The 17,079-nt window shown below is 37.3% G+C and overlaps 1 protein-coding gene across 2 annotated transcripts in view; it reads right to left on the reverse strand.

Annotated features, from left to right (window-relative positions):
• Positions 1-5,802: 5,802 nt before the first annotated feature.
• PDE5A (phosphodiesterase 5A) overlaps positions 5,803-17,079 on the reverse strand; it is a 103,337-nt gene continuing 92,060 nt past the window's right edge. Inside the window, exons 17-19 of one of the 2 annotated variants that reach the window (XM_041758956.1) lie at positions 13,782-13,856; positions 12,304-12,387; positions 5,803-10,339 (exon numbers count right to left, since the gene is read on the reverse strand). In XM_041758956.1, the coding sequence (XP_041614890.1) occupies positions 10,202-10,339; positions 12,304-12,387; positions 13,782-13,856 (297 nt within the window). In that variant the 3' untranslated portion in view covers positions 5,803-10,201. Of the gene's footprint in view, positions 10,340-12,303; positions 12,388-13,780; positions 13,857-17,079 lie in introns of those variants that run through there. The other variant, XR_005988418.1, reaches the window with a different exon arrangement.

The raw sequence follows: 17,079 nt of genomic DNA on the forward strand, positions 1-17,079 counted from the left end.
TGATATTACAGAACAACATTCTGGAAATACTTTGTAGGAGATAGGCATAGCACTCTGAAAAAACCATGGGCTGCTGGCTGGTGTGGAGCTTTGTGGAGATGGTTAGGTAAATAAGGTGTCTGAAGAAAATGTATAGGTTGGAAACATGCTATGGTTATATGGGTTTGCTAGCATTCTCTGCCCCCCTCCCCCTTTAGAAGGTTAGATCTTGAGACAGGCCACATATCCGGACACACTTACCTAGGATTTCTGACTTACACTGGATCAGGATTAGAAAGGTAAGGAAAAGAAACAAATCCCCAGCATTCACTGCTTTTATTATATTTACTTTACCTATTTAAAGGCTGTCAACTGATATGGCTATCATCCTCCAATCTGACTGAGTTGGAGTTAGAGGTGGAACAAGAGGTGGAACAAGAGTGTCATTTTAGAGGCGTTTAGAGGTGTTCCTTCATTTGGAAATACAAGAATGAGGAATTAATGATTTCTCCCAACAGTCCCTATCAAAGAGTTCAATTGTATGAATTTCTTGGGGATCTAATCCTAGTCTTGTGGCTTCTGACTTCATGCATTGTGAATTGCTTCCTCATGTGTTTTGCAATTACAAATTATGAATTGTCTTTAGTAGCATAATTTCTGTAGCAATTTTATGAGTCTATTTGAGGTTAAATTCTTCCAAAGACATTTTACCTTTATTTTGCCAGATGTCCAGGGATATTACTGGCCTGAGACTTCTTTTGTGCTTGCAGTCTAACTTGGGTAGTCCCAGATCATATTCAAACCTCAAATCTGTGTTGAAGATGGACACAATGTTAGTTTTAGCCCAGATTAAGCCAGGCATGCTTCTTTTGTGTCTCCAAGTGGATTTCTTCTGTCCCCACCCCCAACCCCTATCTGAATTTCATTGATGGCATAACTCTTTAAAGGTTTCAGCCTTACTTGGAGAGCCATAACCCATGGTTGGGTTGGATGGGCATTAAACCCACTTCATGATATAGATCTGCACATATTCCCAGGTCTGACATAGTATCAGTTCATGCTTACTGATTTGATTTTTTTTTTTTTTTTTTTTTAGATTTTTATTTATTTATGATAGTCACAGAGAGAGAGAGAGGCAGAGACACAGGCAGAGGGAGAAGCAGGCTCCATGCACCGGGAGCCTGATGTGGGACTCGATCCCGGGTCTCCAGGATCGCGCCCTGGGCCAAAGGCAGGCGCCAAACCGCTGCGCCACCCAGGGATCCCCACTGATTTGATTTTTAATTAACTTTATTTTGGCCTCTGGAAAGTTCTCTTTCTTAAAAGTTTAAACACACATTAAAGCACATTTGCTTTATTTTATAAATATTTATACATTATATATGTTATAGTAATATTTAAGTATTATATCAGTACTTTATAGTTTTAATCCTTATCATTCATAATTATAAAACTAAAAAGTATTTAAATGAAGTGGGAAGATTTTCAGCTTCTCTAGTCTGCTTTTAGATTTTCACACATATTGTTTCTTTTGCCTGGAATGTTCTTTTTCATTTGGCTAAACCAGATATCACACCCTTAAGGAAGCCAATTATGAACCCTCAGGTTGGAATTAGTACCCTCCACTCCCCATCTCAGTACACAGACATATGTAACTGTCCCTCCACTGGACTAGAAACTCCATGAGGCCATGCTTGTTTAGTTTATCCTAGCCAGATAGTAGTAGAGAATCAACTATTTGTGAACGAATGAGAAACTTCTGTTGATTTTTGTTTGCTTATTTTTCAAAACTAACTTTATTTATTTATTTATTCATGAGAGACAGAGAGAGAGAGAGAGAGAGAGAGAGGCAGAGACACAGGCAGAGGGAGAAGCAGGCTCCAGGCAGGGAGCCTGATGTGGGACTTGATCCCGGGTCCCCAGGATCCCGCCCTAGGCTGTAAGGCAGCGCTAAACTGCTGAGCCACCGGGGCTGCCCACATTTTTAATTTAAATTCAATTTAGTTAACATATGGTGTATTATTAGTTTCATGGGTAGAATTTAGTGACTCATCAGTTGCACATAACACCCAGAGCTCATTATATCACATCCCCACCTTAATGCCCATCACCCAGTTACCCCATCTCCCCACCCACCTCCCCTCCAGCAACCCTGTTTGTTCCCTATAGCTAAGAGTCTCTTATGTTCGCCTCCCTTTCCGTTTTTATCTTTTTATTTTTTCTTTCCTTCCCTTATGTTCATCAGTTTTGTTTCTTAAGTTCTACATGAGTGAAATGTTGTCCTTCTCTGACTTATTTCACTTAGTATAATACATAATCTTGCTCCATCTACACACTACAAATGGTAAAATTTCTTTTTTTTAGGATTTTATTTATTCATTTGAGAGAATGAGAGAGAGTACAAGCAATGGGGAAGGACAGAGGGAGAAGGAGAAGACTCCCCACTGAGCAGGGAGGCTGATGTGGGACTTAATCCCAGGACCCTGGGATCATGACCTGAGCCAAAGGCAGATGCTTAACTGACTGAGCCACCCAGGCATCCAAGATTTCATTCTTTTTTGATGGCAGAGTAATATTTCATTTTATATATATATATATATATACACACACACACACACATATATGTGTATGTATATATATCTATATATCTATATCTATATCACCTCTTCTTTATTCATTCATCTGTCAATGGACATCTGGGTCCTTCCCATATTTTGGCTATTGTGGACATTGCTACTGTAAACATTGGGGTGATGTGCCTCTTCCAACCACTATTTTTGTATCCTTTTTAATTTTATTTTTTATTTTTGTATCCTTTGGATAAATACCTAGAAGTACAATTGCTAGGTTGTAGCATAGTTTTATTTTTAACTTTTTTGAGGAAACTTTTTGAGGTTTTTTTGAGGAAACTGTTTTGAGGAATTCTGTTTTCCAGAGTGGCCACACCAGTTGGTGAGGATGCAGAGAAAGGGGAACCCTCTTACACTATTGGTGGGAATGCAAACTGTTGCTTATTTATTTTTAAGTGTAACTCATCTTATCCATAAGATCACTGTCCTCTAGGTTTATGAATTTTCCTTGGTTTGCAGCAATATGGTAAAACTCCCACTAGGAGTAGTGCCAGTAATGGCTATTAGTTTATTAGTGAAAATCTGATAGCTAACATTTTTCTGGTAGAAAACAAATTTTTTTCCTAAAAAATTGTTTTATTTAGCTTTTTTTCATCTTAAATTTCACCTCTTGTCCAACTCAGAATTTCTAAAAACTTTGTATTGATTTTTGTTTCCTTTCACTGGAATTAGCTTTCCTTTTTTTAAAAATATATTTTATTTATTTATTCATGAGAGACACAAAAAAAGAGTCAGAGACCTAGGCAAACGGAGAAGTAGGCTCCCCGTAGGGAGCCTGACGTGGGACTTGATCCCAGGACCCCGGGACCATGATCTGAGCCAAAGGCAGATGCTCAACCACTGAGCCACCCAGATTCCCCTTTCTTTATAAAAATTTTAATTTTATGTCAGGTGGCAAAGTATGGAAATCTATGTTTTCACTCAATATTTGTTGAGTACCTTCAAAATATAAGAAAGATGCAGAGATGCTTGTAGCTTAGGAGGGCTGTGTGATTCAAGCAGGTGTTCTTAGGGCCACAGGACAATCAATTATGTTTGGAAGCCTAGGAGACGGAGCTAGAATACAAAGAGGAGAAACAGGGGTTTCAAGAAAAAGGGAATAGTGACAGGACATAGTCCTCTCTTCATCTCCCAGGAAATTTATAACTTATTTTAACAGAGTAAAACACCCTTAGAAACTACTTCTATTGGCTTGTGTGCACATGAGACAGTGCAGAGAGCGGTTGTAGCTGAGGCAATCGCTGACCATGTTTTAAGGCTTGGGCTAAGGGAGACGTGAAACCACAGAATTCCCTAATTTCAGAGAGGTGTTCGGTAAAGGGTGAAGCTTGTTTCTTAAAGAGAAGCTTGTTTCTTCGGATGATCAGAGACTTCACGGATAGGTTAGATCAGTGTCAGAGAAGGCCTAAAAGCCCTCCTGTTGGGTAAGGGGAAGCAGTACTAAGAAGTGAAATGAGATTTTAAAAATAATTAATACTGGGGATATAAAGGTTGAAAGCTATTGTGACAGTCTATGTTGATGGTTTCCCCCTGCCATTTGGCCATGCAAACTTGTCTCTTACATGGCAATTTGGGAGGAATCCTAAAAAGGGCCACTGGAATTGCTGTCAGATGATGGAGAAAGTCAGCTTAGTTCCTGTGTATTTTACACACTCACACACACTCTTAAAATGAGGCAAGCCAGAGAGAAAAACCACGCATGCCATTTAATTAGATTTCTTTTGGTTTCGAATAATCATTGTGATTCCATTCATAACTTTTGTGAATGTTTATTTTGAAAGAATGATTTGTGAACTGGAAACATGGTTCTTGTTTGTTTGCCAAGGCTGAATATAGCTTAAAATCAGAGAATATTCTCTGCAATTTCAAGAAGTTTCTGTTAATTTAATGTCACGTGCCTTAAAAATGGAGAATCATATTCTGACATTTATATTTATCAAACATAGGAATCCCTGTTTCTGAGAAGGCAGGACAGCTAATTACATGAATGTGAAGGGATGATCCTCTGAGTATCAGAGACTTCAGACGACCAGTTATTGTTTGGAGAACATCTTGATGAAACGATCACTGATCAAAGAGCAGTATGCAAGAACTAATTCTCTATTATTTCCATTTTGTTTTTTTTTAGCTAGTAAAAAATTTCTATAAAACAATTTTATTCATTATACCCAGTAAGGGATTACTTTCTTTCTTTTTTCTTTCTTTCTTTCTTTCTTTCTGATAGTCACAGAGAGAGAGAGAGAGGGAGGCAGAGACACAGGCAGAGGGAGAAGCAGGCTCCATGCACCGGGAGCCCGACGTGTGGGATTCGATCCCGAGTCCCCAGGATCGCGCCCTGGGCCAAAGGCAGGCGCCAAACCGCTGCGCCACCCAGGGATCCCCCGGATTACTTTCTTAAATAAAACAGGAACTCTGGCACCCCCTAATGGTCAGAAGTTCTAAACTAGTATTTTACACGAGCTTTCATTTTATTTTTGTCTTTAGTTTTGTGAATTAGGCATAACTGAGATATTCGGTCCCACGTGGAGTGGGCTTGTCTAGTGGTAAAACTAAATGACGAATCATAAATTCTGAGTTTAATTATACCTCTACACCTCTCCATTAGCAGCAATGAAGGCACGGTGGTATCTGGGGTTCTGTGGAGGCAGGACATTAGCTAGTATCAGATGAACTACAAGAATGTTAACAGTAAAAACCCAAACAAAACAAAATCTGCTGGGTGAGGGATATTTTATCTCTAATGCTTCTAGATAGCCCATTTGATCCACTAAGAATGGATTTGAGACCTTTTACTATTAAGATTCAAAAAGAGAACCAAGAGGAATATATATACCTGCCTTGAAACTAGACAGGTCTAGGCTCAAATCCAGCTCATGCCATTTGGCAAGAATAGAACTCCTAAGCCTTAACTCCTCATGCAACAGGAGGCCAGAAATAATCACCCTCCACAGAGCTGTTAGGAAATCCAAGTGAAGAAGGTATGGAAAATGTTGCCCTTAGATTGGTAGCAAAGGATGTTAATACAAAGAAGACTGTTACTGAGAGGAGTCTTGGCGAAAGGAAAGCATCTAATAAAACCACATTTTTCCAGCCAATATGGCCACAGGCTAGCTTGCCTAGTCTCTCAAACCATTGGGCCATTCTCTCTGCCTAAATAAAATTCTCCTAATAACCACATAATACTCACACCGACTTGTTCATTCTTCTTTTTATTTTTACAAAGCATAGCAAAATGAGTAAACAACTGACAGGTGAAGAGTTTGCACAACAGACCACCCTGACCATCTCTTGATTTTATGGGGATCATAGGTGGGAATGTGTTCCTTTAAAGTGATTTTTTAATAGAAGAGTCATCTGAAATGGTTCTCATGGTGGAGGAGAGGAATGACAAGAAATCAACATTCACAATTATTTAAAATGACTTAAAAGCTAAACATAATATACATAGTAACTCCTTTATCCTAGTACAAAAATAGTGCCAGAAACTATATATTTGTTCAAATATATTGAAAAAGGTATAAGAATACAAATAGATATTAACAGTGGCTAGTGATGATTCATAAGGTTTTCTTAAACTGTAATAGAAATTTATTTTCAACTATTTACACTGCTTTCAACGACATTTTTTAAGACATGTTTACACAGGCTTTTGAGAAACATACGGAAGGGTGAAGTGAGCTTTAATACTTTCTTCCTTGCTCCGTGTAGTGGAGCAGAAGGTGTCCAAAACTGTGCACAATTTAGCAATCTAAAAGAACTCTTAGTAATATCTACCTGGCTAACCTATGGGAAAAAACTCTATAGAGTAGAATACATGACTCCTTACAGAAGGTGTTCTTTAAGCTATCAACAGGTTAAATGATTCATACTTGTAAGAAAACAGGCTATTCACTGGCGGATTCTAGTAAGTTCCAGTAAAGAAGGTCCTTGGGGGTGGTGGTAGGTGGAAGGTCCTTGGAAAACTGTATAATACATATGTTGTAGATGAAAATGAAAGTGATATCATGTACCCTATATTTTCTTGTTCAATTTGTAAGATCAGAAGTTGGTAAGCCTCTTACTCAGCACTTTTTGCAGACTGGGTTCCTTGAGGTCACAGCTCTGTCTCGGGCTGAGCACAGTGCCTGACATGTCACAAGGACTCAATAAAGGGTGGACTGTCACATGTCTGGTACTAACTAATTAAATTTTACCACTTTATTTCAACTACAGTTGTTCACAGGAGAGGACAGCAAATACACCTTTTCCTCCTCTCATCTTAAAATCACTCTTGTAAACAGAACAGCACTGCTTGTGATGATCTATAAAGCATTGAGTAAAATCTGGTGAAAAACACAGAAAAATTGAAAATCCGATTGGAGTACGTCTAACATTTGTGCTCTATGTTAAAAATAAAGGCACTTTACCACTAGGCAAGACTATATCTGTGACCAGTTTCCTCCCAGAACCCAATATTTCCATACACTTTATCTCAGTACTCCTATCTAAGGAAACTATTCTCAACTAAGAAATCAGTGGTGACAACATCACTTTCCAGAGTTTGCACCTTGAAGGCAAGTTATTCAAAATCTCACACTCACTAGTGATCTGCATGAGAAACCAAATAAATGTACTGTCTTTTTTTTCTTTCAGTCTTTGAAACATAGGAAGTGACATGTGGGATTAGATACCATGCTCTATAGCCCAATATCCCACATGTGACAGTGGTCTCCAGGGCCCATTAGGGCTTACACAGTGGCTGCCTTCTGTGACATCCTTGAAGACAAAGGCTTTGCCCACACATTAACTCCTTTAATAGCACTTGTTCAGGCACACAGAGGTTAAGTGACTTACACAAGTTTACACAGGACTGCAACTGACAAGGGCCAATCCTGTGAAAAATATAAGGCTGGGCAACTTTACAGACATCTTTTAACAACTCAGTAAAATAGTGGGCACTTTTTGGGCTGAAAATTGAAATTGAAATGGTATGCCATTCAGCTATACCCATGACAACTTTAAACTAGAAAAAGAATAACTTCTTACTAGCTATGGGTAATATAAATACAGAGTGGGGAAGGGAGGACTATAAATATATTTTTTCCAACTTGGGAAGATACTGGAAAAAAATATTCACATAAGAGCAAAAGCTCTAATTTGTGCCCATGTACCAGATAATCTAGATATGGAATTATTTTCCTAAAAATTAAAAATTATTTGAACCAACTAACTGGTCCTAAAGAAGTACTCTTTTTTGTAAAAACTAAAACTTCTAACAATAGAGCAGATACAGCACTAACCAACTTCTTTTAATTGCTAAATTAGTAAAGTAAAATAAACCACTATGTAAAGTTAAACCAAACAAGTCCTAATCTATGTACATCTCGCTTGTGAAAATGACACACATACAAAACCTCCATATATCTCAGTGACATATTAGATGGGTCTAAACAAACTATTAAGTACATGATTACAGATTTTAGCATAACTGCTAAATCACAATGCGTATGATAAAAACATTACTAAAGATTGCTCTTCTTTCAACAATTTTTCTACACTAAGGAATTATGTATGCATGCATAGTTGTATACCAGTATATAGATATGTTATTTTAGTGACAGCCTGTGTAACTTAGACACCAGTGCCACCAAGAGGCAACGTTGTAGATCTCACCTATATGACATCAAATAAAAATTGAATAACATCATGAAAACACAAGTATTAACGACAATTACACATATAGCAACAAACAGTTGGTAACTTCCTAGACTAGCCTTTACCAGTAATAAAGTAATGGCAATACAATTTATTTTGCTTTTTTTTTCTTTACCTGAATAGTAAGAATAAAGTCACATTATTTAAGATACACACTCAGAATTTTAAAAAACTTGATGGATATGTTGAATTTTAGGCAGTTTAGAGAAAAACACCAATATAGATGGGAAAAATATGTTTGGTAAAAGTTCTTTGAGGGTGCTGCACCATGTCCCCAAGAAATTCTCCACCCAATTTAGTGACTGAAACTCAGAAACGTTTTTTTTTTGGCACGGGTGGTTAACAAATCACACAAACAGCTCTCTTCCTACTTTCCCTGAGTCCAAACATTAGCATATATTTGGAATAGATTTTCCTTTCCTGAACCAGTTGCTAGATTCACTATCTACTTCTCCAATAATGAATAAATTGGTATTTAGGGTACACAGGATCAATGGGAATCCTCTCAAACGGGCTCAAATCTAAGACAATGTTAGCATTTTCTATATGTGCTAAAATTAAAATCTATGAGAAGTAAATATCAACAACTATATGGCTCAGGGTAAGCATTTAGTATACACACCCAAACTTGCATGATACTGAGCTGACCAGTCCTATGAACTGAAAAAAGGGCAGTTTCTCAATTGCAAACTCAGTACTCTTATGTTTCATTCAGGGCTAAGCTTTCTTACCTTCCTGCTCTCTCACTTTAATTTTTGACCCCAATAGCAGGATAGTCCTTTGCTGTTTATACAGTTAAAACTATTTTCTATACTTGCTCTGACAAAAAAAAAAAAATGATGATTCATTTTACCTTTTATCTGCAGTCGTATCTCACCTCAAGTCAATGCTCCAATTATCATATTTTCCTCAGTTTTCTGTTGAGACCTAAACTGTTCACTCATAAACTATGGTTTGTAAGAAAAAGGATAAGGAAGTTATTTTAAAAAGGAAGTTCAATATTCAAAACACGGACTCTCAGAGAGGCTTCCAACAGAATATTTCTCTTCACTGAGACAGATACAGCCATTCCATTTCCGGATCACACCCCCATCCCTCCCTCGTAAAGCCAGGGACCATGAAGTCCAAGAAATCATTGTCTTCTAAGGCTTCCCCCGCTTCCCATCAGGGGGCGTATACTGAAATGACTTACGGGTAGTCTCTGGATAGATGTTAAGTACTGAAATGAAAGAGTTCTCCCCTTCCTGCTCTCAAACAAAAACAGCAAATTGATTAAACAATACCTTTTCTTTACAGTACTGCCTTAGAGTACTTTCCAATTGTTGCAGAGTTTTGACTTTTTTTTGTTAAGGTAATACAACTGTTGACACATACTATGCTTTCCCCGTAAAATCCAGTAAGCCAGCACTTTTCTCTAACCATGATGGTTTTAAATGTCACAGAATACATTCAATTTGCTCCTAGACTATTTTTGAGAATGAAAAGAATCCAAACATTCTTTAGAAGATTGGTAATTCAGAAAACACAAAACCAATTATTTAAAATCCCCAAGCAAAAAACAAAAAAACAAACCCCCAAAACCCAAAAAACAAAACAACAAAAACCTACCTCAGTGCAAGAAATTAACTTGCATTTTGCAGTACACAAAGTATCACAGAACTCTCATCTGTGTGCTAAGAGTGCGTGTTGCCGATAATCTCAGATCAGTGGCATAAAACAAATATACAGAAAATATGTAATAGTCCCCTAAAAACGTTTCATGCTGTGCTCTTAAAAGTTGTGCAAAAATAAAAATACAGCAGTGGCAAAGTATATACTAAATCTGTACAGTGTATAGCAAAATTAGACATCCTGCAGATACACCATCTGTAAACTTCAACTCCACATAAATAGGCCACTCAGTTCCGCTTGGCCTGGCTGCTTTCCCCATTAATCAGCGTTTTCTCCTGCTGTTCTGCTAGGGCCTGCCATTTTTGCCTGTTCTTTCTGCAGCCATCCAGCAAAGGGAAGCAGTCCTCTGATACGTGGGTCAGAGCCTAAACAAGAAAAAAGAAAGCAAACAACTAGAAGGCATCCAGGCAATAAGCCCTCTCCCCATGCCTATTAGCAAAGAGCCACAATCTTACACTCATTTCATGAGCAGGCCCACTGTTGGGGTTTCCACAAGCTGTGTGAACAAACAGGCAGCTCATTTATGACTGATCTCTCCTCATCTATACTGACAAGTGGCATGTGCTGGGATAGAGCATACACATATATTCCAACATAATATTACTCAGTTATGCTTGAGACAGATCTGTGTGGAATCTGCTCTGCGGGGAAATAATACATTTTGCTTTTTTTGTAGTACAGATGGCTCTCCCTAAGTGTGAGTGTACTGGGCACTGTTTAGTTTTCATTTTTTTCTATAAAATAGTTCTATACAATGTACTTAAACAGACCTGTATCCAAGATTATAATAAAGATTACTTTATAATTCTGGATGGTATTATTATTTACTAATTATACTGCAATACATATTTAGATATAAAAAAGTTCACTGCAGGAATAGAGAAACTCTGAAAATAACTTTAAATACCCAACGACAGGGTTGGATATACTAGTTCACTATTTTGCAGCCTTTACTTTTTTTTTTTTTAAGATTTTATTTATTCATGAGAGACACGGAGAGAGAGGCAGAGACATAGGCAAGGGAGAAGCAAGCCCCCTGCAAGGAGCCCAATGTGGGACTAGATATTGGATCCTGGGATCATGTCCTGGGCCAAAGGCAGATGCTCAACCACTGAGCCACCCAGGTGTCTCTAATTTGCAGCCTTTAAAAATATCATAGAAACACATATGGTATGGAAGAATACACATTATGATATATTATGAATTACAAAAAGCAAATTTGTTAAGTGAAAAAAAATGAAAATTTCATAAAACATATGCACTAATATATTAATAGTAGTTATCTGAATAGTGAAATTATAATTCCGTGATTTTCTACGAGAATATTATTTCTGTAATAAATAATAGTAAAGGTATGTAACAATATTACATAGAATTTAACAGTAGATTCAAATGAAGTAAATCCTTACACAGATACAAAACGTAGGATAAAACAGTTATGAATTGTGAAATCTCTGGATTAGAAGATTCTAGGGTTTCTTTGAGTCTTGACATTCTATAACCCTATGATAAATGCTGTTTTCCCAAACAGTTAAAACTTAAGATATTTTCCTATTTAACCTTTAAAAATAAGGATAGTGTCTACTTTCTGTACTTTGGGCTTAAGCATCTAAACTAGCAAACTGGATGTTTTAGGAAGACTATCTCTACCTAAAAAATAAAAATCCCAAGCCAGCAAATGGGAACCTGTACTATTCTTCCAGCTACCTCCTTTACATCATTATAAAAATTTTAATGATATTAAAGCTACACTATACGGGATCCCTGGATGGCTCAGCGGTTTAGCGCTGCCTTCAGCCCAGGGCATGATTCTAAAGACCCAGGATCGAGTCCCACATCGGGCTCCCTGCATGGAGCCTGCTTCTCCCTCTGCCTCTCTCTCTCTCTCTCTCTCTCAAATAAATAAATAAATAAATAAATAAATAAATAAATAAATAACTCTTTAAAAAAATAAAGCTACATTATACAATGAGAAAAAGAATGATTTTTTTTCTTTATTTAGTCCTAAACTGAAAAAAAGATGCTAACATAGAGTATGCACAGTATCCCTCCTTAAGGTAACGTAGTTAATTCTTTTTAGTATTCCTACATCAGTTTGCTAGAGTCTAACACAAAGTGCGCACTCAACAGATAGTTCTACATTGATGAATTAAAGTTTTTGAGAAAAATCAAATATAAAATGTGTTCTTTATTCAATGCAAACAGTGTGATCATCAGGAAGGAAAAAAAAAAAGAAAGAAAAGCCTAGTGTCAATTGCTTCAATTTACTTGAGGTTTTAATTCATAACACAGTCTAAGTTTAGCAAGTCTCGTGTTTTCATATAAATACCTCATATAGTTGCAAGCAGATGGCATCTATGAACCCAACTTGCATACTTGGGATTTTGTTTTTCTTCTCCCTGTTCATTAGATCCTGAAAACACAAACACAGAAACACATACACACACATACACACACAAACACAGAAACACACACACACACACAGATCTGCATTTACTTAAAGAACACAATGCAAGTTGGCTCCAAAAACATGCATCATGGGCAGGGTGAGAAAGGCCAGGTACTTGCCTATCTGTCTCCTTCCTTTGTGGGGAAGTTTCCTACACTCCCTGCCAGCCCTGTGCTCTGGAAGACCCTGATCCTTACTGCCTTGTTCATCCTGGCTGACTTTTCCCACACTACCTTGGAATTGATCTCTAATCTAGAGTCAGCCACTGACCTAGAGGTGATCACTGACATATATCTGGAGAACAGCTCTGAATTGTCTATTGACGTAAAATCAAACACCCTCAGTTTTGTGGAAGAAGCCACCGAGGCCACAGCTGATTGCAATTCAATTCATGCAGAGAGCTTTCTGAGTGACGATTATGCAGATGTCCCTCTGTTTATTCCCAGGAGGTCATGGCTGGAGCACCGGACGAGCCCAGCACTGCCATGGGAAGAAATGAGTCTGTCTCAGTACTTGTTTAAAATGAAGCAGATTTCCCATTAGCTGTTATCATCACTCTGCTACCCACCACTTTCTAAAAAGATTCTGAGCTTCTGAATGAGCCTGCCATTACATTAGAGGACACTGAGTAATTGTGAAAGACACAGGATGTGCCCAGCCAAGGCTAAAGAGCAGAGTGGATGGAGCTGTACACAGAAGGGGGTCATAACCATGTACCCATTAATATGGGCTCAATAAATGTCCATTTGAATTGAAAAAAAGACTCAAGGCTTCATTTTCAGGAAAAACTCGTTCTAAAAACCAGAAATGGCTTGAGAACAATCTTTTTTTTTTTTTTTTTTTTTTTGGTCTGTGAGATCCATACTCTATGTATCAAAGACCTTAAAAAAATCTGTGCCCTTTAACATAGCAATTCTGGGAATTTATCCTAACAAGATGATGAAAACTGGCACAGAAACATTAGCAACAGAGAAGTTTATCAAAGTGCTATTGGTCATAGTGAACACTGCAGACATTACAACAGAGGAAGCAGGGGAACTATGACTCCATCTACTTCATGTGATCATTATAAATAATACACACATGAACATCTGTTAGAATAGGAATTAGCTTATGATATTTAAATAGAAAAAACAAATTATAAAAAAGTAGGTACAGTATGATGCAAAGAATCTTTTTCTCTTATTTACTTATGTTTTCTGTAATGAACATGTATAATTCTTTTCATAAGGAAAAATGTTTTAAAAACTAAACTGAAAGAAATTGTGTTCCTCAGTAAAGATCCCATAGAAAATATAAGAAGTCTACACTAAGCAAGTCTATCTGTATAATTCCTACCACCAAGGTCTCATACTTACAGCAGGCTCTATGTTGAGTTCTTTTCTCTCTCTGTCTCCTTGGTCAAAAAATTCAGTTGCTACAAGTTCTGCTATCTGAAATAAATAACCGAATGAGTTTGGCAATTAAAAGCGTGTAACTGTCAAATAGAGACTTTGAATAAAGATAACAAAGTCTATCAAAGCTAGCTTTCAACCACGTCAGTAAAATGATAATAAAGCAATAATGAGTACTAGAAATTATATTTTGTTTACTTTTAAATATGTGCCTCATCACAAAGGCTAGAGCTTGTAACCTGTAATTAGGCAGAAAAAAGCAACAGGTTATTTCAACTTCAGCAATCAATGGGGAAGAGGCACTGTGTGCCCATCTGTACGCATCACCAATGAGATATTGGTTAAGCACCTGTTATACCACGGTGCCGATATAGGTGCATATATGGCACCTGACAGATATGCCTTTTAAGTTTATTTTAATCTACATGTTCCTCCTCTTTTCAAAATCTTTCCCTGTAATTTTTGTTGTTGTTGTTAAATAAACTGAGTTGTGTATTCTGCAGTTCCCCACTATCTGGATTTTGGCAATTGCTTCCCCATGATGTCATTTGACGTTCCTCTGTGCCCTGGATTTCCACACACTAATAAAATCTAGAGGCTGGATTAGATAAATTCTTTTCTTGGACTACTTCATAAGCAGTGCTGTGTAATTCCATCAAGAGCTATATAATGCCTGGCTGCCTCTCTTTTTGTGCTATTAGAGACCATGAGTGATCTTTGTCTAGATCTGCTAATTTAAAAAAGCTGATATTCAAAGTGATTATTCCTTTTTATTAGTTGAAATACAATAAAAAGAAAGTTTCCACCATCAATTACTTAGTTACCCTAAAAAACAATTCATATGAGGAAAAGCAGGAGAAATGTTGGATTTTTCTACTTTAATTACCATTTGAAAAAAATAACTTTGGGTTCCTAAGCAACTTATCAAGGATAACTAGGGAAGGTTTAATTTTATTTTTATTATTGTTTTGAACTTTTAAATTTAAATATATTTAATGTATTTCAAACCTTAGTGATACTGAGATTGTCCATTTTGACCAGTGAGCTTAATAAGGTGGCTTCTCTGTCTTTTGTCAAAACCCTATGAGTCTTTGATAGCTTCTCTGCTTTCTGATATAATAAGATGTTCCAGGCTCATTTTGTACATTTCCTGCTTTACAGCTGCTATCAGCTATTTCTTTGTTGGAGCCCTTGTTCATTTAAACTGAGGTACTTAGAAACCCCAATATGAGCTCAATCATTACTACCAGGTTAAGTCATTATTCAGAGGACAGACATACAACAGAAGTTCATACAACATTTCAATTCAACTTCAGGACTACAACATTTCCACCCAACCTTATTCACCTTTATCTTTCTACATAAACTGATGATCCTGGCTGTCAACAATACCAATACAATCTTTTATTTGCTTTTATTCCATATAATCTATAACAGTGATTGAATATCTGTACAAAATTACCACTAAGATTACTGAAAACAGCTTTAAAGGCTTTTTTTTTTATAAATTTTATTTATTTTTTATTTTTTTAATTTTTATTTACTTATGATAGTCACAGAGAGAGAGAGAGAGAGAGAGGCAGAGACATAGGCAGAGGGAGAAGCAGGCTCCATGCACCGGGAGCCTGATGTGGGATTCGATCCCGGGTCTCCAGGATCGCGCCCTGGGCCAAAGGCAGGCGCCAAACCACTGCGCCACCCAGGGATCCCTAAAGGCTTTTTTTTGGTCATTCCTTTTTGTTTTTAGGGTACATTCCACTGGAGATACATGATCAAATTACTGTTTTAATGTCACGTGGAATGAAATAGTTCCTCTTAGTGTGGTTTTGCAACCCCAAATCAGGTTTGTCACATTTTACTTTCAAGGCTTAGGGATACTTAGGATTCAACTTTACAATTTTATTTTTTTTAAGATTTTATTTATTTATTCATGACAGACAGACAGACACACACACAGAGGCAGAGACACAGGCAGAGGGAGAAGCAGGCTCCATGCAGGGAGCCCAACGTGGGACTCAATCCTGGGTCTCCAGGATCACACCCCAGGCTGAAGGTGGCGCTAAACCGCTGGGCCACCGGGGCTGCCCTCAACTTTATAATTTTAAAAACGATTTATAAAAAAAATAAAAAAATAAAAATAAATAAAAACGATTTATGTGGTTCCAAAGTTAAATCTACACTAATACATAGAACTCATTCTGTAAATGTACCATAAGTTACTTAATCAGTACCCTACTGATGAATATTTGGGTTACTTCCAGTCTTTGTCCTTACCAATAGTACAAAAGTGAACAGCCTTGTATAAAGGTCTTTTTATATTTTTTCCACTATATCTTTGGGATAAGATGCCTAGAAGTAATGGTAAATGAATATGTGTATTTATAAACTTCCCAAGAGTTACAGTATTCTACATTCCTTGTTTTCCCTCAACTTCCCCAACAGAGTAGATCATAAAACCTTTGGATTTTGCCAATTGGACAAGTAAGAAAGGGTATCTCAATGTTGTTTTTCTGTGTGTGTGTGTGTGTGTGTGTGTGTGTGTGTTTTAAAAGATTTTATTGGGGCAGCCCCAGTGGCTCAGCGGTTTAGCACCGCCTTCAGCCCAGGGCCTGATCCTGGAGACCCGGGATTGAGTCCCACGTCGGGCTCCTTGCATGGAGCCTGCTTCTCCCTCTGCCTGTGTTTCTGCCTCTGTCTCTGTCTCTCTCTCTCTCGTCTCTCATGAATATATAAATAACGAATGCTACATCACAACACCTGTATCCTCCACCTTGCTACCTCTCAACTTTATTGTCTCCCATCATCACGAGAAGGAGAGAGGGTGCAATATAATGAGAGAGAGACACCTCACATTCACATAACTTCTATTGCAGTATATTGTTATAATTGTTGTATTTTATTATTATTGTTCATCTCTTACTGTGCCTAATTTATAAATTAAACTTTATCATAGTTATGTATATAAGGAAAAATCATAGTATATATAATGGCTCAGTCCTATCTGTGGTTTCAGGCATCCACTGGAGGTCTTGAACATGTCTGCCACAGATAATCTACTCCATTAGGAATAGAGCTGTTATGAGATTCTATACAAGGTTTTTTGTGTCAGTGTAGTTTTGCCTTTTTTCTTATGAATACGGTTCTGAGAACCTTGGCAGATGAGTAAGGCCCATTCACATTCCATCAACTTTTAGTTCAAATTTTTGGCTTATTTTTCTTTAGTGTTGCTGTCATTTTTTCTTCTCTATTTTTACAAGTTTTT

The sequence above is a fragment of the Vulpes lagopus genome, chromosome 6, assembly GCF_018345385.1.
Source record: "Vulpes lagopus strain Blue_001 chromosome 6, ASM1834538v1, whole genome shotgun sequence".
NCBI classification, from domain to species: Eukaryota; Metazoa; Chordata; class Mammalia; order Carnivora; family Canidae; genus Vulpes; species Vulpes lagopus.